General features: G+C 40.6%; 1 protein-coding gene across 1 annotated transcript in view; it reads right to left on the reverse strand.

Annotated features, from left to right (window-relative positions):
* csmd2 (CUB and Sushi multiple domains 2) overlaps window positions 1–27,798 on the reverse strand; it is a 662,931-nt gene that overhangs the window by 309,433 nt on the left and 325,700 nt on the right. Inside the window, exons 8-12 of the mRNA XM_034160153.1 lie at window positions 26,707–26,794; window positions 25,887–26,011; window positions 12,715–12,836; window positions 4,058–4,161; window positions 1,428–1,540 (exon numbers count right to left, since the gene is read on the reverse strand). Coding sequence (XP_034016044.1) covers window positions 1,428–1,540; window positions 4,058–4,161; window positions 12,715–12,836; window positions 25,887–26,011; window positions 26,707–26,794 — 552 coding nt within the window. The remainder of the gene's footprint in view (window positions 1–1,427; window positions 1,541–4,057; window positions 4,162–12,714; window positions 12,837–25,886; window positions 26,012–26,706; window positions 26,795–27,798) is intronic.

Genomic DNA, 27,798 nt, shown 5'->3' on the forward strand with positions numbered 1-27,798 from the left:
CTCCAGGGCAAATTTGATTCAGGGACTGAAATGAAAACTTCATCTTCACCAAAAAAGGTATCACCGCTCACCTGTCCCGGATTCCAGAGAAAGGTTAGGGTGCAACTAAACGTGCCTCAAGAAGAGACAGATGTTATTGCCACTACTACTACGACTACTACCACTTGCAAAAATGAAGAGGTAAAACATTCAAAGGAAAAAGAAAAGAATACAAAAGCATGACCACAACCTTTTAGCACACTTGCCAATGATGATGCGGCAGAAACATGCCTCTCCCCTTAACCACAATTACTACTACTACTACTACTACTGCTACTACTACTACTACTACTACTAAAGTGCTCAATGGCCTATGTCACTAACTGTATGTCAAAATATATGTGTGCCAAGTTTGGCTCAATTCAGGAGCACAAAAGTGTCTCTCCCCTTAACTACAACTACTACTAAAGTGCTCAATAGACTATGTCATTCCCCATATGTCAAAAAATGTGTGCACCAAGTATGGCTCAATTTTGAGATGCCGTTTGGACAGGAGAGGGACATATATCCACATACAGTTGTCTCTTAGCATACACAAACAACACACAGCATAACAACACACTGGTGTAAGGTGTTGTTTTTTGTTAGCTCTGAACCCCACCAGCATAATGCAATTGTAGCTCAAACAAGCAACAGTCAATTAATGAGGCTACAACCAATGTGCCTATTGTTGTAAAGCTAAAATACTTCTTTGACCCTTTTGCTTGAAACTAAACCCACACAGAGGAAGGCATCTCTGTTATGCCCCATTCTCACGCTCATGGATATGCATGGATATCCAGAACACTGCATATTTCCATAGCAAATTGGCACTTGACAAACAAGGCTACCCATAAATGGTAAATGGACTGCATTTATATAGCACTTTTCCATCTGCATCAGACACTCAAAGTGCTTTACAAATAATGCCTCACATTTACCCCAATGTGAGGCATTATTAAATGCAATCAAGTGTACGGTTTTATGATGTAACATGCTGATGTAGTCCAAGGTGTGATGAGATAATATGCCAGGCTGGTACCGTGTGATGTGTGCAAAAGCAGGAGTAGGATATAACTATCACAACCGTGTCATTTGTGGAAAATCTCCTGATCATACATGACAGTGGACCCAGCCTGAGGGCAATATGAAAAATAAATATGACAATCCAACCAAAACAAATATTTTCAAGATAAGGACAAGGTTTCATACCTTGAACTTGTGAGACTGGTGAAAGTAAGAAGCAGGCTTCATGCTATTTCATGGCCTTTATCCAATGTTAGATAGAGCTGCTTTTCAATAACCATCTGCCTTTAAATAGTAGTTTCAAGCGCAGATGAGAGTCACATTTCAAGTGTGATAAGCCAGACAGCAAGGCTGCACAACGCATTGACTGAAAGCATCCTCACCTTCATACGACACCTTGAAACCCAGTGAGCCGCTGGTGTCGTCCGTTTTGAAATTGAGCCACATCTGGTGACTGGTGCTAACCACAAGGTCTGGAGTTGTTGTTCCCGACAGGCTGTTAAAAAAAAAAAAAAAAAAAAAAAGTGAGAATTTCTCAAGCATAGACTGCACGTGAACTTTCAAATCATGGAAAATAATTAATCCATCTGCAAGGGATTGGGGGGGGGGGGTTAAATAGCTTTATATATTAAACTACTGACCTTTTTCTTCAAAGAAATGTGCATTGCAGTGCTGTAGGCTACCCCGGTCTTAACCCTTTAATTCAAAATGATGGCGAACAAGAAACTGGAAAATGAAGGCAAGCTCAGCGAGCCCTACTGAAGTAATTTAATCCTATTTGAATAGTAATTCCACCCAACTCTAATTAGGAAGCCATAGCTCCAGAGTAAGTGATTAAGGCCTCTAATTTTAATGATGGCACATGGAGGCTGAGTGCCTTTTTTCTGCCCATAGCCTTATCAGACTTTATGTGAACTTGGCAATGACTTTTTTTTTGCACTGCTTGTTGCATTGATGCTGTGTGCATTGTTTTACCAAAAGCTTCCTCTACATTTTGAAGATGAAAGTTGACCCAAATAGCTTATGTAATCAACGTCCATTTTTTTTTTTTACCTAGTTATACTTGAGGACCGTGATTCTGACACTAGTCTATCAAATATACTTGCTAATATTTTGAATTTCTGTCCACCAGTATGCTCAAGGAAGACACATTTAATCTTTACCACTGTTCAAGGTTTTTGTCAATTGTTTTTCAGTCTAACAACAAGAATTGTGTCTCCATTAACCAAATAGGTGGCAGACCAGTTTTTGAGATATTTTATATTGATCTGGTGCATCAAACTAACAAATTTGAATTAGTTTGCATTATATGTCCTTCAAATTTGGAGTGTTACATGATAGACAATGGCATTTATTGTTTTTGAGGTATCATGTTGGGAAACTGGAAAAGTTGAGTCTATCAATCCATCAATTCAGAAATGCTTAGGTCTTTTAGGCCATAGTACTACCGCTTGTTAGGGTGTACTAAAATTTTCAACAACCATTACATTAATGGATTGAATTACAATGCATTATTCTTTGCATTGGCATTTTGATTGCATGGATAAAAACAATCATTATACGGAAACGTTTAAGTACATGCTTTTTTGGTGTTCATGTATTTGTCTAATATGTTTAAACAATTACCAGTGTATGGCCTTAATATCATTTAGGAAGCATCAATCAAAGTCCCATAGTCTGGAAATGAAAATGGAAACTTAAAAATATAAAAACTGTAGAACTCAGTAATTCAGTAAATACGATGGCGTGTTAGGGCCACATTATTTTATTTATTTTTTTTTTTTTAGACTTCGAGAATAAAGTCGTAATATTACGAAAATAAAGTCGTAATTTTAAGACTTCGAGAATAATGTCGTAATTTTATGAGAATAAAGGCATAATTTTACAAGAATAAAGTCAGATTTTTATGAGAAAAAAAACAAGTTTCCCAGTAGATACACATCAGAACAGCTAACGTATGCTATCGCTATCATGTGGAAAGCAGCCTTACAAGGTTTTTTTTTTGGAAAGAGCCTTAGAAGTAGTTAACTAAACAGTGCCTCAAACTTGGATTTATGAACAAGCAAAACCATTTTACAGACGTTTGACGTGGATGCGGCGCAACAGAGAAGAGTCACGGAGGCCGTTTTGTGTGCTGTCAAAGTCTCATTTAAGGAATCAAGCTTTTTTTTTCCTCTTTCACAATTTTTTCAGGACTTTTTCAGGACTTTATTCTCGTAATATTGCGACTTTATTCTCAAAGTCTAAAAAAATAAATAAATAAATATTCAATATGACCCTAAAACACAGTCCTAAGTAAATGTGGTTCTAAACCTTTGTTAACTTAATTTCTGTAGTGATGGCACATGATGGAAAAGGATCTAAAATTCTACATCAATTCATGAAACTAGTCTTGAGTTGAAGTGTGAGTCACCTGCAATATATTTCTTAATTCTAATTTGTTATGGAAGAGAAAATCTGATCCCAATTTAGAATTGTATAATAAAGAATTTCATGCAAAAAGAGACGGTCCTTAAATCATTTGACAGATTGCACAAATTTATACATTTTGACACATAAGCATTGATAAATATATCAACTTAAACTTCATCACTCATCATCAACTCCTCTGACAAGGGCATCCTCCTAATTCCCACCAAGGTGGTTGGAATTAGGTGCTCAACTTTATCAGGTTGGTAAACTTAAATGCAATTAATAACATCCTGTGAATTGTTATCTGGCACTTGCTCGAGCAATTTCAATTAAGGAGTATCAATATGCACTGTGTTGGTGCAACACATGCCACTGACTGAACAATGTGATAATTAACTTTTTTTAATGTGGTACTGCATCAAAATAGCAGAACTGAGTACAGAAAAAAGTGTGGTTTAAGAAGAAAAGTAGACAAGAAATAGAAAGCAAAATGAAGGTTAAGGTCACATGGAGCCTGAGTTGCAAAAATTACAATGTTGAGAGTGAAGCAGAAAGAAGTGAAGATTAAAGGCAAAGGAAGAAAGAGGAAGGAGTCACTCACACGTGAAAGATCGTCTTCTGGTCCCCCACCACCTCGCCATCTCCCACTGTCAAGGTGTCATAGCCACGCTCTAGGTCAAAATCCTCAAATGTCAGCTTGATCACCTAGATGACAGCAGAGACATTGGCAAGATATAAACGACAGATGATTGCCTATTCTTGACACCAGGTGCACAGGAGACACCCCATCTCATCTGTCATGTTCCGTCCCCTAGACCATCTATCTATTATCTATCCAACACTTTTCAGGTGTGAACTGACACAGATCCTGTCACCGCACCGTACGAGGTTTGTTAGAAAAGTATCCAACCTTTTTATTTTTTTTTTTGAAAAACCTGATTGATTTGAATCACGTGTGCTTGCAAGAGCCAACCTTGAACCGTCGTGCGCATGTGTGATTTTTTTCACGCCTGTCGGTTGCGTCATTTGCTTGTAAGCAGCCTATGTGTGAGGATGGATGTAGTCTCTCATCGTTTTTTTCTTTGCAAGGAAATGGCAGAACGATTGGAGCAGTGTGACTGCATCAAATTTTGCCAGAAACTGGGCAACAGCCAGGTGGAAACCATTCGGATTATTCAGACGGCTTTCGTTGACGATCCTCTGGGCATCACACAGATTAAGGAGCGGTACAACCGGTTTAAAGATGGCCGCACAACGGTGGAGAGCGCGCCGCGCTCAGGGTGGCTATCAACACACTGAAATGACCGGATCATTTCCAAAGTGAACGCTGTGGTGATGTGGGACCATCGTGTGACTATCTGAGAAATTGTGGAAGAGGTGGACATCAGCACTTTTTTGGCACATTCCACTGTGACAGAAGATTTTGCCATGAAAAGAGTTGCAGTGAAATTCATCGGCATGAAGCTGATGGAACAAAAGCGCCTCCGTGTTGAAGTCTTACAGGACATGTGACATGCCCAGCTCTTCCACCATTTGGAAGATTCAGACGGCTTTCGGTGGCTTTTCAGTCGTGTAACTATCCGAGAAATTGTGGATGAGGTGGGCATGTTACAACATGTCCTGTGAGACTTCAACACTGTGGCGCTTTTGCTGCACCATCAGCTTCGTGCCAAAGCCATCGGCATGAATTTCGATGCAACTCTTTTCATGGCAAAATCTTCTGTCACAGTGGAATGTGCCAAAAAAGTGCTGATGTCCACCTCTTCCACAATTTCTCGGATAGTCACACGACGGTCCAACATCACCACAGCGTTCACTTTGGAATGATCCAGTCATTTCAGCGTGTTGATGGCCGCCCGGAGCACGGCGCTCTCCACCGCTGTGCAGCCATCTTTAAACCGGTTGTACTGCTCCTTAATCTGTGTGATGCCCATAGCATCGTCACCAAAAGCCTTCTGAATAATCCGAATGGTTTCCACCTGGCTGTCGCCCAGTTTCTGGCAAAATTTGATGCAGTCACACTGCTCCAATCGTTCTGCCATGTCCTTGCAAAGAAAAAACCCATCCTCACACAAAGGCTGCTTACAAGCAAATGACGCAACCGACAGGCATGAAAGAAATCAGGCATGCGCACGAAGGTTCAAGGTTGGCTCATGCAAGCACACGTGATTCAAATCCATCAGGTTTTTGAAAAAAATAACAAGGTCGGATACTTTTCTAACGGACCTCATATGTGCTATGCAGATTCAACGTAAATTTTGAACTGTTAACAATTTGTCATACTTATTTGTCATTCAAGCTATCACATCCCATCCAGAATTCATCCTGTCATTCTACTGTAATCACAATGCATTTAAATGACCACAGCCACATTGTACATAGTCAAAAAATGTTGAACTCCTTCCTGTCAATTCTATTGTTTCCTCTGAATGGGTTTGTTGGAGCACTGTTAAACAAGGTTTGAAAATCCTCCAAATATTTATTTATTTGTTGGCCTACATTTCAGTGAAACAGTGGGATGAGGTGTATCACCACATTAAATGTGCACCTTTACAATGGTGGCATACTTCATCAGATGTGGTAACAGACTCAGGACTGTAGACAGTAATACTACATGCCAACTTTTGTTTTTTGCATCATTGCTCAAGCAGCTTATGTCTGAACAATCTCTGAAGGACCTGTTAATGCCTGAGATGCACATTATTGACATCTCTTTTGAGGACCATAGTGTATATATTGCATCCTGTTGAACACGAGTATTGGATGATACTTGCAATAGTGTTGATGATGATATTTCCAATTTCTGTGCAAAGCCGTGGATCAAACTGTAAGGACGCCTTCTAACATAGTGCGACATTTGGATGAAGTGCACACTTAGTGTGCATGATGCAGGAATCATGTGAAAACCATATAATGTCGTCCCTGCCTCCAACACCTTGTTACACCTGTTGCTACAACTATTTGTGCAGAAAATGTGTGGCCAATCGCACTCTTGGCAGGAGAACAGACTGCAGACAATCACTTTCGTACTCGCAGAGAAATTTGTCTAAGTCCCACATGAGTGTTGCTTTGGTATGTGTGCTGAGATGACAGGATGTATGTCCTCCCACTGGACACCTGGACATTCCAGCTGGACACCATGTACTGTGTTTGGATGGACATGGACAAACAACTGCCCACTGTGACGCACGTCTGTTTGTTTGCTATTATGAAGTTGACATAAATTAAATCATATCACTGTGGCAGCATGCTGCAGCCAGTGATCGTGCGCAACACAGACAGGCTGCTCCCAGGTTGAAATGGATCGTCAGCTCAGAACACACAGCAGGCGAGCTCATTGTCACCCACGTGAGCTGTGTTCCACATGATGTGGTGTCCTGCAGCGCGTCATCCACAAGACACACACACAGCTGGTTGGAGACATGCCAGCAGATGTGGACATGAATGACACGAGCAAACTGCTTCTCATTCATGTCATTTCATGACTGTATGTCTGTGACCATGGGTCATTTACAGAGAAATAGACAAATCATATTTGTATTGCTCGCTTGATAAATGCGGTGTTTTTATATGGTGTGTGATTTTAATTTTTTTGTAATACTTCCATGTGCAGATTTCAAAGAATAGCTCCATAGCTCCGTGGTAAAGCCTGACTTGCAATCAGAGATTTTTGAAGGCACAAGTTCCTGTCTAGTGGGTCATATGTTTTTTTCTTTTCCTCCCCTCTTTCCACATAAGTGGCACAATGTGGTTCCGCAGGTACCGGCTAGTTTTATTTATTTATTTTTTTTATAGTCTGCATAAGCGGCACAATGTGCCCCACAGGTACCGGCTGGTTTTATTTATATATATATATATATTTATAGTCTGCACAAGTGGCATGATTTGGTCCCACATGTATCGGCTGTTTTTTTATATTTCCTTCACATAAGTAGCACAAGCTGTCACACTGGGTTTGTGCACGCCTGCCCATCAGCGTGATGTTTCTTGGTGCACTGATTTTGTACTGTTTCGCGCTGTTTCGCCGTGTTCATCCAAACGGCGTCCAAACTTTGCACTATGTGTGAAAGCGCCATAAAGAATGTGCTGTAGTTATAAACAGAACACCTGAAGGAAAAATAAAAACAGCAGGACCATTACACAGAGCATTTTAAGTGCACAGTGAAAAATCAGCGGTAAGGGTTGTCAAACTGCATGACATCATACAACCTGCAGAGGGCACTGAACAGGAACATTACAAGCATGCAGTTGGAATATTTAACATTTTAGGGTGAGAAAATGGACAGTGTTGCTACTAGAAATAAAAGTGTATTTTAAGATGCTCATCACTGCAACACAATGTTTCCCAATCCTGGCTCTCAGGACCCAAAGTACTGCAGATTTTCCATTTGGCCCTGAACTAATCAGACTAGATCAGCTCAGTCAGCTGTGTTCCATTGGTCAGTTATCTGTTGATGAGCTGAACAAACGTGACTGAGCTGATCTGCTCTGTTTAGTTGAAAGTCAAATGGAAAATCTGTATTATTTTGGGTCCCGAGGACCATAATTGGAAAACACTCCTCTCGCTATACATAAAGTAATAAAGTATTCTGAATTGGTGGAAACCCACCAAATAATTCCTGAGATCTGGTCGCAGTACTTAAAAATTAAGTTTGATGTCTATAAAGTTCAGTCTGCCAATATTTTGATTCCACAGCTGTTAGGCCAAGATGTAGGACAAAGAAAATATACAGAAATCCACAGATCAGTTGCTGAGCTCTAAAAATGGACTGACGGATGGATGGACAAATGAGTGCTTCTAACAGCTTACAAATGGACCGATTACCCAGTTAGGTATTACATAATAGCACATTTGAGCCAAGAGAAATGAGGAGCAACAAAACAAATGCCAAAGAAATAAGGTTTCACTTAATTATGTTATTGCATAATGCCTACAAACACACCCACACACACATATGGTAGAATGGGAAACTAAGCTATAAATAAATTAAACTTAAAACACACCAAGGACTGTCTTTGTCTCCGATTGGCTGCCACTGATTTCCACCAAATTCTTAATATTTTCAGAGGGCTGGGAGTGCAAGGCCTAATGAAAAAGCTTATATAAATGCAAATTGCATTCTGTCCTATGTTAAACCCTGGGCCTAATGAAAATTGCCAAGGTGGAGAAAAGAGATGGATGACGCTCAGGCAAAATAGGCCAGATCGCTCGATAAATAGAGTTTCATACTGCCGACTCATCTCTTAAGTGCCAGCCTACAGGTGAGGCACAGAGGGGACACGGGAAAGAATAACAGCTGTATATGCTCTATGTTGTTTGCGATCTTTGATGACTTTGCTGACAATTTGCTTGTTTTTTGGAGAAGAGAACTCCATGTCCTCCATTCACCCTCGGATAAACTGCATTCAGCAGCTTCAGGACATTATAGAAGACCGGCGTTTGACAAGAACCCACATTTGTCATAATGTCACGAGGGCTGGATTTAGGTTGAGAAGAGCGACATCGCATCCCACCAGCTTCCTTTTGCAGTTCCGCCTGAGTCCCCTGCCTGACCTAACATCTCAGCTGGCTGGGCCTGTGTGGACGAGCAGGAGCAGAAGCCCATTACATCTATAAACAGAAAGAACAGCCTCACTCCATCTTCATCTGGACCAGACACGATGCAAGAGACAGCCCCAAACTATTATTGTTTCAGTACGCTACCCGCTGTATACTCAAGGGTGTCTTGATGTGCGTTTGCACACCTACAAGCGATGGATTGTGTGTTTGTGTCTTGCAGTGTGTCTGTGGCGGTTGCAGGATGGGTTCCTTTAGACAACCTTTCCTGTCTCGCCTCACCTTACCTCACATAGCCTCTCCTTCACTCCATGCAGAGGAGTGAGGGAACACATTTGTACAATCATTTTATTTGAGATCACAGAAAGATATCTGGCAGGGAGACAGCTGGGTGGCCTTGAACATAACTCCAAAGTTGATGTTCCAAGTAGAGTGACTATGACACTTTTCATGATATCCTCTGAGCATGCTCTCAGATTCTTCCCATTTGTCTGTAATCTTATTTCATTTTTGTAAACTCCTACATTCTTTCCCTCCCTGACAGTGTTTCTAAATACTCCAGTTTGTTGGTGAAGTTTCATTGATAACATTTTTCCTTTCATTTATCTCACCTTTCTTTTATCTGTAATTATTTGAAGCAGTCAGGCAGACAGTGGCAATCAGAACAATGCATAATAGGCTCTGGTTCAGTTGAGGCAACATATACTTTACCAACAACTTTAAAAATCAGTTGTCACCAGTTCAACAGAATACATATACATTATTATGTTTTTGTTATTAAATTAAAAATAGGAAAAAATAGGCAAATTTAAAATGTAACATTTGACTACCAGGACGAAGGCCGAAAATAACAATATGGTAAAATGGTAAATGGACTGCATTTGTGTAGCACTTTTCCATCTGTGTCAGAAGCTCAAAGCACTCGCATTCACCCATTCACATGAGCATAATAATAATAATAATAATAATAATAATTTGGAGTCATGGCTTTATGCTTGTTCAATAGTCACATGGAGTGCCTTTGTAAATTTGTTCTGATTGTGGAGTTGTGTAGGAGCTTTTTCACCTTGTTCAAGCCTTGGTGAACAAGGTGCATCCATGCAGGGCAATGTAAAATCTGTATACTCCCAAAATAAAATTAATAATAATAATAATAAATATACAAAGTTAGGAGTGAAGTCTTTACCCTAGTCAACAGCCTGTGGTCAAGTCCCTGTGGTATCTCCATTTATTTCCTTGAGGTCACCACAGCTGCTCTGAGGCCAACACAGTGTGTGTGTGTGTGTGTGTGTGTGTGTGTGTGTGTGTGTGTGTGTGTGTGTGTGTGTGTGTGTGTGTGTGTGTGTGTGTGTGTGTGTGTGTGTGTGTGTGTGTGTGTGTGTGTGTGTGTGATTTCAGATGGATTCCGGTTGCTTTTCAGTAATGTGATTATCCGATTGTGATTGTGTATGAGCTGGACATGCCCGAACATGTCCTGGAAGGCGTCGCGGTGGAGCCGCATGGCGCAAAGCAACGCCGTGATGAAGCCTTCCAGGACATGTTGGGGCATGTCCAGCTCATGCACAATCACAATCGGATAATCACACGACTGAAAAGCAACCGGAATCCATCTGAAATCCACCTGAAAGCCGTCCTGTGAGACCAACACGGAGGTGGTTTTGTGCTGCGTAATGAACTGCTCCGTGGCGCGTCCCTCTGCTTTTCTTTCCATGACAAAAACTCCTGTAACAGTGGAATGTGCCGTTCATTTCTAAACTGGACGCTGTCTTGATCCGGTATGTCGTCTGACTAGCAGAGGAATTGTGAAAAGACGTGAACATCAGCGCTTTAAGACAGACGTGCAGAGGAGTTCCGCGCGTCGCAGTGGAGCCGCATGGCGCAAAGCAACGCCGTGATGAAGCCTTCCAGGACATGTTCGGGCATGTCCAGCTCATGCACAATCACAATCGGATAATCACACGACTGAAAAGCAAACTGAATCCATCTGAAATCCACCTGAAAGTCGTCCTGTGAGACCAACACAGAGGTGGTTTTGTGCCGCGTAATGAACGGCTCCGTGGCCATCCCTCCACTTTTCTTTCCATGAAAAAAACTCCTGTAACAGTGGAATGTGCCAAAAAAATGCTGATGTCCACGTCTCCTGCCTTTTTGTGAAAGTCAGACGAGGTCCTGGATCAACAAAGCCTTACGAACGGTGTCCACCTGGAGGTCTCTCACAGTTTCTGGAAAGAAATTGATGCAGCAAAGCTACAAATTGTTCAGACATTTTTTCGCAATAAAAATCCGATGAGAGGGGTGGACCACTGCTCACACAAAGCCTGCTCACAGGCGAATGACACAACCGACAGGCGTGAAAAAACTCACGCATGCGCACAAAGGTTCACGCTTGTCTGATGGGATTCCTCCACATGTCTGTCTCAATGTGCCAAAAAAGTGCTCCACCCCTCTCGTCGTTAAGGAAATGGCGGAATGATTTGGAGCTTTGCTGCATCAATTTTTTCCTGAAACTGTGAGCGACCTCCAGGTGGACACCATATGGGCAGCACTGTGGCTTCGTGGTTAGCACTGTTGCCTCACAGCGAGAAGGTCATGGGTTCAATTCACGTGGTCTTTCTGTGTGGAGTTTGCATGTTTCCCCTGTGTGTGCGTGGGTTTCCTCCATGTGCTCCGGTTTCCTCCCACATCCAAAGACATGCGGGTTAGGTGGATTGGAGTCTTTAAATTGTACGTAGGTGTGTGTGTGGGTGTGTCTGTTTGTCGCCCTGCGACAGACTGGCGTCCTGTCCTGGGTGTACCCCGCCTCGTGGTCTATGACTGCTGGGATAGGCTCCAGCAGTCCCCCGCGACCCTTAATTGGACTAAGCGGTAAAAGATGAATATATATATATATATATATATATATATATATATATTTATATATATATATACATACATACATACATACACACACACACACACATACACACACAGAGAGCGCGAGAGAGAGAGAGCGTGAGAGAGAGAGTGCGAGAGAGAGAGAGAGAGAGAGAGAGAGAGAGAGAGAGAGAGAGAGAGAGAGAGATACACAGTATTGTCTTTGGCTCCTTCCTACCTGGTGGACTTGGTCAAGCCCTACGTACCGGCGTGGCCCTCGAGTTCGCAGGGCATAGCGCTTCTGTGTGTTCCAAGGGTGAATAAGACGTCTGTGGGGCATAGAGCCTTCTACTACCATGGCCCTACTCTCTGGAACGATCTACCTGCAGCTATAAGGCAGTCCGACACTGTGGAGACTTTTAAATCAAGACTGAAGACCCACTTTTTTAGACTGTCTTATTAATTTATTCTGTTTTTATGTTTACCTTCTAATGTCTTTTTATTCTACTGTGTTTTACCTTTTTATCATGCCCTTTTTAATTTTAATTTACTGTTATAAATTGTGTGTTATGTGAAGCACCTTGAGGCGAATGTCGTGGGATGGCACTATATAAATTAATAAATTCAAATTTAAATTGGAATTGATATTCCTTAGTGTCCTTGACATCACCAATAAAAATGCCAAATATCGATCTTTCAACAAACCCTTTGAAATCATTTTTTATCCAAATGACATAAGCAAACATTTTAATTACATAAAATACAAACTGTTTTGCAATATGAAATGGTTGGAGTTCTAAGGTATATGCACTGTGAATTTATGGCCTCAGATGTATAAAGATGCTTACCTTGGAAGTGTCTGTAGCTGTGATGATCCACGTACAGTTAGCATTGTTGTCATACTGGACTGGATAATTTGGGGATATAATGATACCAGTTGGGCCTTTTAAATGACCTCCACACATTGGTGCTATAAGACATGAGAGAGAAACCATCAAAGCTTTGATCAAATAAATGAAAAAAAAAGACCTTCTCAACTGTAAGGGCCCCTTCACACATAGTACGAATGTATGCAAAACGTGTAAAATCGTAGCTGCCTCCAAAGCCTTGTACACCTGTTGCTACAACTATTTGTGCACACCATCAACTGAAAGGCAGTGTGTGCTGTGAGAGCCCATCGAACCCTCTCGTGGTAGGTGTCAGCCAAATTCCACCTGAACACCTCTCGTTTGCCACTTAGAAAACATGTGCCCATTCATACTATCATCACAAAACAGTCAGCAGACAATCACTGTTGAGCTGGATGTGAAATTTGTCTAAGTGCCCCATGACTGTGGAGTTGCAAAAAGCCACACACGTGGTGCATGTGTCATGCACGTGTGCACATGTGCTTGCTCCCCCAGCACATCACATATATTTGGGGGAACGGGGGGAGCACACTTGCATAAAATGTTTATATGTATGTACAGATCTGTGATCAACCATCGCCAGGACAGTTATAGAAATAATTACTACAATACCTACATACACAATTACATAACAAATACCAAAATGAATGACCACATAACACAGAGTGACACATTGGTCTGGGCCCTGAATGGACAGCGGGGCATGTCTGCCCACAGCTGCAGCTGTAAAGATCTCTGCTTCTGGACGTTCCAGCTGGAGAACACATTCCATGTTTGGAAGGACATGAACTTACAACATTTCTCCATGAGTTGTGTGTCTCTGCCTCCTGTGCTTGCATGCAAATATATAAAACTTATTTTGCCTTTGTGCCGGGCTGCAGCAGCTGCACACAGCACCTCCTACATGTCCTTGTGGTTTCTGGCATTTTTCCACTTTGATCACAGGCCAGTGATGGTAGCACAGTGGTAAATGTTCTGTCTGGCCATCAGAGCCTACAGGTTCAAATCCCATGAGTTGCATTTTTTTTTTAAACCAGGGTTATTTAACCGCGGGGTTCTGTTTTGCATCCACTTTTATGTATTATTTATATCAACCTTGTAATATTCACTAATTATACAGCTGTTTTTTATTTTATTGCTGTACACATTAGATGTGCAATGTGGTGCCGATACTCGCAGTGTTCCCACATGCACGAACCGTCGCAGCATGAATTTTTATTTATTTATTTATTTCTTCACAGTAGCTGTGCGATGTGGTTACACATCGCGAAGCTGCTCGCACTGTGTTCCCGTGTGCACAAACCCTTGCAGCGGCATCGTGCACACCTGCCCATCCGCACGATGTTTTTGTGGTTCACTCATACGAGCTGTTCTGCTGTGAGTCTCTCCGAGTTGTACTTCTTCGTACTATGTGTGAAGGGGGCCCTAGTGTATGAAAGCAAAACACCACCTGCAGTCCCCTCTTGTTCAATTACTGTGTTAATGACAGACCTCATACATTTGAATATTCTTCAAATACAGAGAAATAACAGCATTTAAAGTTCCATTACTTAAAAAAAAAATGTACCTTTTCTACTCAAAATGCTTCCACAATGACCCAATATGACAAATTAATAATTGCATTAATTTCATTTATTTGTATTTGTTCTTTCCATTATTATCTTACACTGACTGAGCTAAATCTGTTTTACAACCATTTGTACTCTGTTAAAGTAAAACTTATTAACAAGCAATGATAAATTATGCCTAATTAGTTATCCACTTTCACAAGTTAGCACGCGTAGCACTGTATTGACAAAGGCACAGCATTTTGGTACTTTGCACATGTCACAGCCAGTACATTATCAACAAATGATAGCAGTGCGTTTGTATTCTCCAATAAATTCACATACAAAGAGAACCAACAGCTAACAGAGAGTTAGTGCACTGTTCTTTGCAAGTGTGCATATATACTTCTGAAATCCAAACAATGCCATGTTTCTCGTAACATGTAATGCATGTAATTGCACATACATCTTATTACAGGCAAAATATACACGTGCACAGACAGAATATATATTTTCACATTGTTGTTGTTGTTGTTGTTGGCAGTTTCCTCGCTTGCGAGGATAGTGGGAAGGCCTTTTTTTTTTTTGTTTTTAGTTTATTTTCTACAAGCCTTCTGGTGGCTGAAAAGTCCAATGCGGGATGCACAAGACCTGTCACACTTGGGGCAAATGAACACTTGAGTAGGCTGGGCTTGTGCTGCTGCCTGCTCTTTCTGTCTTTGACACTTCTGGCGTGAGGCTTCACTTCTTTCTGCCTCAAACTTCAGGTTGGTGGATTTGATGCTGGAACGCCAGCTGAGTCTATCTGTAGCTAGATGCTGCCATGACTGATGCAGAATGGCTGCAAGGGAGAGCTGTTTCTTCAGCTGGTCCTTATAGTGCTTTTTGGGGGCCCCTTGGTTTCGTCTCCCTTCCTTGAGCTTTTCACATTTTCACATTACATTTTCATTTTCACATTACATTTTCACATTACATAGATGCAAAGACACACACACTAGCCAAATTCTGCCAGACATCCACACCACATTTGTATGACGTGGAGATACATGGTTATGATTTGAATGCTTGAACAAAGTAATAAAAATCCCTATGCCTTGAAAGGACCAATGTTTCAAGGGGAACACATGAAGTGGCCATATAGAGGAGAAATAGAATATGGATATGCACAGGGTAACGGATGAAACTTTGAATCTGTCGTACAGCTGTGATCAGGAGATGTAAACTCTGGAGGGGTTTTAATATCATGAAACATACAGAGAGCATCTCAAGAACAAACGTTTGTACATAAAAGGTGCCTCTGACTTGAAATTCTGCATATATCATATAGAATTCTGAAAGTGCATAGAAAGCAGTATATATATGTATATATATAAATTGTGCTTAAAATAATTTGCCATCTAGACAAGAACAACTGCATCACCTGCATTCTAAATGACTTAATGCACCTCTGCACTATTTCAAATACCCACAAGAGATGGAGTGATGCCATATTCTCAGCCAAATTCTGTATCTCAGTTTTTAGCTTATTGTGTGTGTACGACATACTGCCAAAAGAAAGATGATACAGTCAGCCATCCACAAGTGTAACTACTCTCATTTAAAGCATAGCAAAACAAGTTCTAAACCAACATTTAGAGGACAATGTGCCATTTTTCCCTTAAAAAATAAATAAATACAAATGAAGGCCAGAGGATGTCTTTAAATGCTTCTTCAAAGAGAAACAAGCCAATGGGAACCATGATGATGTTGCAAGAAGGTCAACCACAGCCAAATACCTCCAGAAAGTAAGACAGGTGCTGAGAAGCTAGGTTAACATTAGGAATAAGGTCTTAGCCAGCAATACATACACCCTAACAGTCATCAGATACCCACGTAGGTTAATACATTGGCCACAGGAGGAGACAGCTGACACTGATGTCAAGACAAAGCAATGAATTTCCAGCTGGAGATCTACTTTTGCATGTCCTTATGATGGTGTGTTTTCAACTTAAAGGTGCCTAATGCTCCATTTTGATGGAGAGCTTGATTTATCCCTGGATCATGTTTAAGTTTCTTTTAGACAGAGTGAGACAGAACAAAGGCTTTGGAGAAAAGGTTAAATGAGGATGATGGAAAGTAACATTCTTAAAGGGCAATTTCACTATCAAGTGAGTAACTATTAGATTAATCACATTTTCTTTTCTTTTTCACATAAAAAAACTGACATTGATTCAAAGGGATTGGTTTAAAAAAGTGTATGTGTATGTGTATGTAAATGTTTTTTGCCCCCACCCATCAAGTAAGGTATCCTTGAAGGGTAAACATACACATAAAAATTAGATGAAAACTGACTTTCAGTCAGTAGTACACTTGAATTGCATCATCTTTTCTTGTGTTTGCAACCTTTATGCACATTTACGACTGATGGTTATTTACATGCTCCACAGCATGTTCATAATGATCAGCACCATGGACAGCTCACGTGAAGAAACTCTTAACACTATGCCCTGGCTGCTATGGGAAATGTGAAAATGTTGAAATATTTACACAAAAACTCATTGAAAACACTCTTAGCTCTCAAGGTTAACTTTTATTTGATACAAAGCCCCAGTAGTCAATGGATATCACTTGTTTGAATTTTATATATTCATCACAATACTTCAAACATGGTGCTAAAATGGTAAGGAATTCAGTATGGTGCAACATAATCCCAAGTCTCAGAGTCACAATTACTTTAGAATTTATATTGTTCTGGTACTGATGCAGCTCAAATGACAAATAAGAAAAAAACGTATATGATTATGGCATCACAGATATTCTGATGTAAATAGTCCAGCTGGCAGTAAAACCAAAGCTGTGATTGTTATTAATCACATAGCAGGATGAAAACAATAATTCCTTAGGGCATAATTCCTAAAGTCATAATAATGCTTACATCATGGTACAGCAAACTATGTTTGATTATGTATTGAATGTATGGAACTATGTTTGATTATTACTTTTGCTTTTGGTGGTCATTTCAGAAATATGATTGTTAGAATATCCTCAAAAGTTCAGCATGTCACAGTCAATGTCACAGTCTCACCGACACCACTGAATCAAAACATTTGTGCAATTTTCTCTTTCAATATTCCCTGATGGTGTGATTTATAAACTCCTCATGATCAATACACAGAAAAAATAAATAAATAAATAAACAGCTCGGCTTAATTACTTCCAGGGTTACTCCTCAGCACTTTGCAATTACAGGGCCTTTTGAAGTAATGATCCAACATTTAGTGATGCAGAATTGATGAAACAATACAAATAATCAACCTCTGTGCCTGACACTTGAAGGAAGACTGACTTGAAGCAGTTTTCTCTACATCCCTGATTTGTGAGAACCAATCTGTGAGACATGTATTGTTACAAGATAAAGCAATGACAATATGTGAAATAAGCAAAGATGCTCCAAGTTTCTTGCTCACTCACATATCTTAAACCGCTCTAATTAAGGGTCATGGGGTGTGTGTGTGTGTGTGTGTGTGTGGGGGGGGGGGGGGGGGGTGTTGACATCTATCCCAGCAGTCATAGGGCGTGAGTTGGGGTACACCATGGACAAGACGCCAGTCTGTGCTGAAGTTTTTGCAGATTCTAATCTCTATAGAGTTAAAAAAAAATGCTTGATGGAATTGTTTAGATTGGCATGATGAATATACATATATACATATACATATATAAATATATGTTACAGACATTGAAAATCTATTTTCTCTACCTTCACTTGTTTCATGTTACCAAGCAATATACTTGACTGTGATTTTTATGAGAGCATTTCTTAATAAAGTTGGCTGGTTCTCTAAAGAGGATGAAAGAATCCATAAATTGATGGAATTATTTTTGAAGCTTCTGAATGACTACAGTAACTGAAACTATGAGGGGTTGTTTGCTGCAAATTTGGCTGTATTTATGGATCATCTTGAGCAGAAAATGTCATCCTGCTTTGAAGAGCATGGATGAAAAAATACATAAATAAATAATGGAAGCTTTGATAACATCACAGTGCAATGCTGGATGTCAATAGATCATGTTCCACCTTAGGAGGTATTCTGAAATTATTCAAGACAACCCAAGCAACTGTACAAATATCTTTTAGGAAAACATTACAACACAAAATTACAAACTGTAATGTGGTGAGGAGACAGCATCAGATGGTGGTTTGTAGGATGACAGAGTCAAAGAAGAGGAAGAAAGTAAGAGCCTGACAGCGAATCAGATGGTGAAAGCTGAAGGAGGAAGAATGTGTGAAATTCATGCATGGGAATTAAGTGATTTTGGACAGGTGGAAAGGGCTGCAGATGTTGTGAGAGACAAAGCTCGCAAGGTGCTATGTGTGCCATCTGAACAGTGGTTGGAAGACAATGACTTGTCAGTTGGAGAGATGAAGAAAGTAGACAGGAGTATAAAGAGATCCAGCATAAGGTGAAAAAAGAAAGGGCAAAGGCTAACGAAAAGGCATATAGCAAGCTGTACAAGGAGTTAAAATTAAATACGAAGGAAGAAGAAACGGACTTGTACTGATTGGCAAGACAAAGGTGCTGAGCAGGAAAGTATGTGCAGCATGTTAAGATGCAGATGATAATGTGCTTACAAGTGATGAGAGTGTGTTGAGAAGGTGGAGGGAATATTCAATGGAGTTGATGAATGAAGAAAATGAGAGAGAGAGAGAGAGACAGACAGAGACAGAGAAAAGGCTGGATGATGTGGAGAGAGCAAATCAGGAAGTGCTGGAGATTAGTAAGAAAAATGTGAGGACAGCTATGAAGAAGATGAAGAGTGGAAAAACAGCTGGTCCAGATTAAATCCCAGTGGAGGCATAGAAATGTTAAGGTGAGATGGCAGTAGAGTTTCAAACCAGATTGTTTCATAAAATCGTGGAACATTAAAGGATGCCTGGGGACTGCAGAATAAGTGTAATGGTTCTGATTTTTTTTTAAGAACAAAGGTGATGTCCAGAACTGCAGTAACAACAAAGACATAACATTTAGCCACAGCATGAAGTTATGGGTTAGAGTGGTAGAAGTTAGGCTTAGAAAGGAGGTAAAGATATTTGAATAGCAACATAGTGTCATGCTGAGAAAGAGCACTCCAGATGCAATGTTTGCTCTGAGCGTGCTGATGGAGAAGTACAGAGAAGGTCAGATGGAGTTGCATTGTGTGTTTGTGGATTTAAAGGAAGCTTACAACAGTGTGCGAAGAGAAGAGCTGTGGCACTGCATGAGGAGGTGTGGAGTGGCAGAGACGTATGTGAGGGTAAAGCAGGACATGTACAAGGCTGGTGTGACACCGGTGAAATGTACAGTAGGAATGACATTCATTCAAGGTGGAGGTGGGATTACACCAAGGATCAGCTCTGAGACCTTTATTTTTCACAATGGTGATGGGCAGGTTAATGGAAAAGATCAGACAGAAGTCTTCATGGATTATGATGTTTGGTGGTGACACTGTGATATCTAGTGAGCACAGAAAGCAGGTTGAGATGAGGCTGGAAACAGAAAGAAACACTATTGAGAAGGGGAATGAAAGTCATTAAGAGCTAGACTGAGTACATTTGCATGAATGACAGGGAGTCTGGTGGAATAGTGGGGTTACCAAGAGTAGAGGTGTCTAAGGTAGATAAGTTCAAATACTTGGGATCAGCAATACAATGTAATGGAGAGTGTGGTATAGAGGTGAAGAAGAAAGTGCAGGCAGGGTGGAGTGGGTACAGACAGATGGGGGAGTGATTTGTGACAAGATTGACTGCCAAAGTGAAGGGCAATGCCTACAAGACAGTAGTGAGACTGTCTATTTTCTATGTTTTAGAGACTGTGGCACTAACAAAAAGGCAGGAGCCAGAGCTGGAGGTGAACAAGCTGAAGAAGCTGCAGTTTTCTTTGGGAGTGATGAGTATGTAAAAGATGAGGAAAGCCAAATCAGAGGGAGAACTCAGGTCAGATGGTTTGGAAACAAAGTTAGAGAGGTGAGACTGAGGTGGTTTGGACACGTACAGAGAAGGAACTCAACATATATATGGAGAAGGATACCGTGGATGGAGCCGCCAGGCAGGAGATGAAGAGGGAGGCCAAAGAGGAGGTTTTTGGATGTGGTGATGGAGGAAATGCAGGTGGTTGGTGTAACAGAGGCAGAGGAGAGGGTGAGATGGAAACACTTAACCTGCTTTGGTGACACCTAACAGATGAAAGAAGCAGAGACATTTACTTTTCTCGGCAGTGACATTCATGTCTCTGGACCCTCAGCATTTGAGACTGGTAAAAGCTTATGTCCCTGTACAGAGGTTTTTGACGAAGGCAACTTCTTTGCAGGAGAACCAAGGTCCAAGTCTTTAGGGTCCTGGTGCGTCCTGTCCTACTGTATGATTGTGAGACTTGGATACTAACCAGTGACTTAAGATGTTGACAGGATGTATTTGGTATTAAAGGTCATTTTGGCAGATCCTTGGGTACCACTGGAATGCCTGTATTAAATTAGCTATTATTTACAGAGAAAGAACAGCACTATCACTTGAACTGTGAGGGAGCATACACTTCGACATATTGGCCATGTAACATGTTTGTCTGTGCAAGATCCAGCATGTAGGTGCCGGAGTTTTGAAGAACCTAGTGCCAGGAGAAGGAAAAGGGAGTACCCACATTTCACCTGGCTGCAGCAAGTAGATGATTACTTTTGAGATGTGGGATGGAATGGTTGGCTACCTAAGTTGTTGCGATCCAGGAACCAAGACAGTTCCATGTCATGGATGCAGCAAAGCCCTGCACTAGTGCATGCTCCCAGAATTGACTTGATGCAGTGTTGACCATTTCTTTTGGAAGTTCATTCCAGAGATAGTCAAGTCATGGGACAGAATGAGTACTTCCTGATGGTCATTCCAGACAACTGGTGGTTAAGCTGGAGATGCTGGCCACTGACCTACCAGTGTTTTTGCTGGTCTCTGGATTAACGCTTGCTCACTACACAGTATAAGACAAATGTGATAAGGTCGATTGCCAATCAGACCTTTACACATCAAAAATAAATAAATATAGAAATAAAGGGCATATGTATGTGTCATGAGATCCATTCTGCAGAGACAATGTGCTTCATTAATTGCTGGTGTCACTTCAAATTATATTTCACTGTAATTAGTCACCATGTGATATCCAAATGAATTTCCATCAGGACTCAAATTAACTATGACATTCACTTATGAAGGTGAGGCTTTGTATGCTAAACATGACTTTTTAATCAAATATTTTTTGAGAAGAAGGAGTTGAGAAAAGATTGGATATAATTGGTGGATGACAAGCGAGTACAAGCGGCCGAGATGAGTTTCCTCCGCAGGGTGGCTGGGCGCTCCCTTAGAGTGGTGAGGAGCTCGGTCACTCAGGAGGAGCTCGGAGTCGAGCCGCTGCTCCTCCATGTCGAAAGGAGCCAATTGAGGTGGCTCGGGCATCTTTTCCGGATGCCCCCTGGACGCCTCGCTGGAGAGGTGTTCCGGGCACGTCCCACTGGGAGGAGGCCCCGGGGAAGACCCAGGACACGCTGGAGGGACTACATCTCTCGGCTGGCTTGGGAACGGCTTGGGGTTCCCCCGGAGGAGCTGGGGGAGGTGTGTGTGGATCGGGAGGTCTGGGCGGCTTTGCTTGAGCTGCTGCCCCCGCGACCCCACTCCGGATAAAGCGGAAGAAAATGGATGGATGGATGGATAATTGGTGGATGATTACTGGAGCAATAAAGAAATAAAAAAACTTAATTTCACTGAAGGTAGTAGCAATATAAACTAAAGTGGTTTGTTTTTTTTTTGGTTGCAAAAAAAACAAAAACAAACAACAACAACAAAAAAAAAAAAAACAGAAGGGGTAGCATCTCTAATTTCTGGTGTGACACTTTCAAATGAAATAAGATTTTGCACAGGATTTTTGTTTTCTTTTGGCGAATTTAAAATGAGCAGGACTTTACTGAACATAAAGAGCCCTCTTCTCAAAACAATGCAAAGCCCAGTGCAAGTGTTAATGGTAAGTGCTAATTCCACCTGGCATAGTTGCCATTTCCATACTCAGCGTCCTCTCACAATACAAAATGCACTCTTGTGAGCGTGTTCATTTATTAAAAATCAGGTGTGGTCAGATGCAGATCTGGTACATTGACATCCATTACCAAAAAGTGTTTGTGTTGTAGACTAGCTTATATAATCAGCTTCTCAAACACATGCACATGGTGCCCTATAAATGTGCAATATTAATATGGCACCATATTATGGCCACTGTAGACAGAAAACAAGCAAACAAAAAATGATTAGGAAAAGGGAGATAGAAAACATTTCATAACAGGTCTCTCACCCATCCAATAAAGAAACCAATAAAGGAATACAACTATATATATTCATGGTAGAAAACATAACCTTGCTGTTTCATTGTTTCATCTCAGAGATCACAGGTGGTCACAGTTTGTTTTGCACTTTGGCAGATTTATGTTAATCTGCTGTGGAGTTGGACATCGTGGCTTAGTGGTGAGCAGTTTCCTCACAGCACAAATGTTCTGGGATTGCTACCCACCTGGCCCTTTCTGTGTGGTGTTTGCAAAGGTGGGATGAAGTCACCAGCAAGTCATTCTCAAGTCATGAATTGGCAAGTCACAAGTCTCAAGTCAAGTCACAAGTTAAGTCTCAAGTCATAATGACCACCAATTTTTTGCAAGCTGACTTGAGAATTGACTTGAGACTTGACGATTCATAACTTGAGAATGACTTGATAATGACTTTGTCCCACCTCTGGGTGTTTGCATGTTCTTTTGGTGCTATGGCTTCCTCCAACATCCCAAGACATGCAGGTTTGGTGAATTGGAAACTTTAAATTGACAATAGTTGTGCTTGTGGGTGTGAATGAGTTCATTTGTCTTTATGTGGCCTTGTGACAAACTGTTGCCCTGTCCAGGGTACACCCGGCCTCTCAGCTTATGTCTGCTGGGATAGACTGCAGCCACAAGAGCACCGTCCACAAGACACGCATGTCGGGCAGGACATGCGCGGGCCGGCTGGACATGTGCCAGCAGATGTGGACATGAGAAGAGTGAACTACTTCTCATTCATGTCATTTCATGACTGTATGTCTGTGACCATGGGTTATCTACATATTTGTATTGCCCCCTTGATAAGAGGGATTCAGTATAAAATGTTGTATTTTTTATAGTGTTTTTTTTTATTCCACATCAATGGCATGATGTGGTGCACCTCACACTGTGTTCCTGCTCAAAAGACACCGTCACGTGCACAAACCCTCACACCAGGATCATGCACACCTGCTCGTCAGCGCAATGTTTTGTGGTGCACTAATTCGAACACTTTCGTGTTGTTTCGCCATACTTGACCAAACTTTGTACTATGTGTGAAGGGGCCTTAAACAATATTTTGTGTTAAAAACTTACACCTTACCATGGAATACAGACAACTAAAGTCACCAGATGCTATGCCAAAACTTAACAGCTTGCCATTAGTATTACATAAAGCATTTTGCAAACCTTTTCTTCCACCAGAGGTCTTGAACTGATTCCAGATAAGGCCAAGAGGGTGCAGGCTTTCTTTGCAACCACCCACTCCACCAGGTTATTTCACTGATTAACTGATTCCATCTTAAAGTAATGTCAATCAGTGAAATTGTCTGGTGGAGTGGGTGGATGCAAAGAAAACCTGCACCCTATTGGTCCTTTCTGGAGTCAGTTTGAGACCTGTTTTACGCAGCTTAAGGTAAGGCCTTTCATTCAAAATACTGTAAGTCTACCACGTATTGCCATCTTGTTTGTGAGAAATCATTTAATCCTCATTAATATGCAAATTTATGCACATATTGTCCCCAAACTCTAATCAGCTTATCTCCTCCCCAGAGGTGATCTATTGTGTAACTACTATGAAGTGTCTATTGTGTATTCTTTTGGAAAGATCATGTTCACAAGAATGTATTCACCCACTACCAAATACACATGCAAGAATGACAATATTTCCCACAGATGATTTGTATAGTCGCAGTGCATGAAATATACATTTGCACATTCCACAAGCCAAATACTGATCAGTACAAACAAATGTGCAAACTCGTCTTTTGGGTGTAATTTGGGATACTGAGGTATAAAATAAGAGAGCACATCTGTTCTGGGAAGTAGAAGTCTGGTTTTGGTCTTACATGGATGCCCGGGTGAACATGAGGGCTATTTTGGACAATTTTGGCAGCAAAACCAGTACATTTGGTGTTTGTGCATATACCATCGAATTGTCAAAGAGATGGATGACAACAATGACAATAAAAATCTACAATGAATTTACAAATGAAATGTTATGCATTTACATTCTTGTTGATGTGAGTTTGAGAGATTGATGAAGAAGAAAGAAGTCCTGTATAGGCCCTGAGACCCACTAGTGCTGGTGCTTATCCCTGATTTTAGTATTGTGACTTAAATGAGACTTTACAACTCTCCCTAGATGGAAGACCAGTCCAAGACATGTTACTTTCCCAGCCAAGGCTTGTTCCCATTTACAGCTGGGGCTAAGTGACTTCTCCAAGGACAATAGACTGACCAGGAATGGAACCCAGGTCACCATACTGACACCCCAACTCCATATTCCACTGAGCTGTCTACTCAGGTTTGTATCACTGTTCACAAGAAGCAAGCTTCGTCTACTACTACAACTACTATTTCTAGTTAATCCAAAAGCCTTGCATGGAAACACTACCAATAGTCCTGGAATTCCAGGATGTAAATAATCTATGAGATCCAGCCAAATCTGTGTTCATGTGACAGTAAAACAAAAATTATACAGTGAGAATGACTGTTAAAAAAATGTTTACGTGTAAAGAAGACATAAATAATAGGCAACTTGGCTAAAAATAGATGGTGAAAATGATTCTGGTGAGATGGCAATTTCAATCCTGCCACGGCAAAATTCCAACTCCCGATGAATAGAAAAAGAAAATGGACTGGGAAGCTCAGCATACATACCACATACCCTGGGTTTGACTACTTAATGGCACTTTGTAGATACTACCCACCATTTACTATACTACATACTAAAAGTAAGGGAGTGACTAGCAGTGGCACTATTGATATGGACTATGTGAATGCCATCTTACCTGTCCTTTGACCTACATGTTTACAGATGACACATGCATATATCCATGTGTTTGGTGAAAAATTCTATCTATACAGTTCCACAGAAATGTGGACGCTGCAATGTTTTCATGCATGTCCTCTGTCTTCTTTGAACTTTTCTATGAAGTTATTCTTTTTCTTTTGTCAGGCTCCAACTGCATTAAGGGACAGCATAGTGTCATCCATTTGCACACAATGGAGATAGCAGATCATTCAGGTACAGTTTGCTCACCACTAAATGAAATAATGAGTATTCGGACTCACTATGGATTGTGTGTACTTCACTTTGTTTCCTATACAGCCCTCTACTGTGTATATTCAGAGGTACCCAATGTTTTCAGTATCCAGAATATCACAAGAAAAGCCTATAAATATAAATGGTCAAATTGAGATTACGTCCCAGTGACATCCCATGGTATCATTCCTTACCTCTGCAGATGGGGCGATCATCATTCCAGCCCACATAACTGTCTGTCACTTTTAGACAGCTGATGCTCTTTGAGCCTTGAAGTTCATAACCTTCGTCACAGGAGAAATGCACTGTGGCTCCTCGCCTGCAGATGGGTTCAGTACAGGGACAATGACATCAGTGTCACAAATGTGTACTGTACTATACCTATAAATTTCCAGAAATGATTTGAACATCAGATTCTGCTGGATGTTTAGCACAAGCTCAAGAAGTGCTACTGTCAATTCCGTGTTACCCTACTTCATTTGCTACAACATGAAGCACTGGCTGGTCAAATGTAGGAAAGCTCAGAAAGAGTTATTTGTAAGGGGGAGATAAATTTTATATATATATATATATATATATATATGCATCCCAGGTGTGACAAATGTAGGAAGCACTGGCTATGACTAACAAAGCACCATAATTGAACAGGCAAAACCACAATGTATTAAAGGCAGCCAATGAGTGCACAATGGTAAAAGTGGAAGCTTTATTTATTTATTTAATTTAACATTGAATCATAATACACTGTTACAGCACAAACACTACGATCATTTACACTTCCAAAGTCACTTTACGTAGATTATTATAAAAATCAAAAGGTCATTTGTTTTCTTCTCAAAGGAAGACAAAAGGTATAATATTATGCTTTAATTGGCAATTAAAAACTAAATTTGATTGCAATTCAAAAAGTGTCTTATTGTTGTCAATAACCTGAGTTTTATAGCGATCTTATTTAAGCATAGCTTATGTTTTACAGCAGTCTTATTGCCTCTGAATTTCTTGACTTGGGTTCACCTGAAATCAGAGCCTTTTCGTTTCCCTCGATCTGGGATTCCTGGGTCTGGACACATATTGAGTCCCTGTGCTACACCCATTTGAGACACTAGAGGGAAAGAAAAAAAAGAATAAGTTATTCAACAAAAACCTTAAGCAGTTTATGTAAGAACTAGTCTTCAGTGAGATATATAGTCTGGAGATATTCATTTTGCCTTTGTTATACATCATTTAATAAACATTGAAATAGTGAAAACAATAATGACATGGAGGACCACTGTACCATTCTGAGTACCAAGTGTGCCAACTCCCATTTTTGATTCATTTGAACATAACCATATCATTTCTAGAATTTGTTTCAAGAAGACGCAAACCAACACTTAATGTGGACCTGGCCTGGGATGCCTATTGATCATGTTTTGAAAAAAAAAAAATGGCTGATGAGCAAAACAAATGCAAGCCAACAAGTAAATTGTACAAGATACAAAATTTACCAGAAGGAGTACTTTCTTGGTCTAAAAGCAAAAGCACTTAAAATTCCAAAACATAATGAAGGAGCCACTGTACATAAAATCTATATGGCATATTTCATTTCCAATATATTGACATATGTTGACTGCTACACTGAAAACATGTTTATGGTCCTTTTAAGACCATACATAGGCATCTGTTTGTATATAAGGCAGAACTCCTACTATGCTCCTGGTAGGGTTCGCCAGAGCAAATCAGTCTGTTCCATCTGACCCCATCCTCCACAAAATCTATATCAAAATACTTTTTATTCGGAGCTGATGGTCAACCAGACGTGAGAGAGAGGGTCATCATTATCTTCATCTATAGGCACAATTTGAATTTGTTTGTACATGAATGTATGCATTTTAATGTGTTTTATTAGAGGCCATATTTAACATTTTCACAACCCTTTCTACAAATCTGTAAATTTTCTGCACGAAAAAACTGATATATAAACATAGGTGAAAAGGTAACCTTCTTGTCCAAGATTAAAATAAAGGCTAATGAGTAGAACATTAAACTTGATGAATGTGACTGCAATAGCATTTTTCATACTGATACAACAGCTTGGCATTTGTATTAACAGCCTAATTAGCATTC

The sequence above is a fragment of the Thalassophryne amazonica genome, chromosome 20 (assembly GCF_902500255.1).
Source record: "Thalassophryne amazonica chromosome 20, fThaAma1.1, whole genome shotgun sequence".
In the NCBI taxonomy this organism is placed as follows: Eukaryota; Metazoa; Chordata; class Actinopteri; order Batrachoidiformes; family Batrachoididae; genus Thalassophryne; species Thalassophryne amazonica.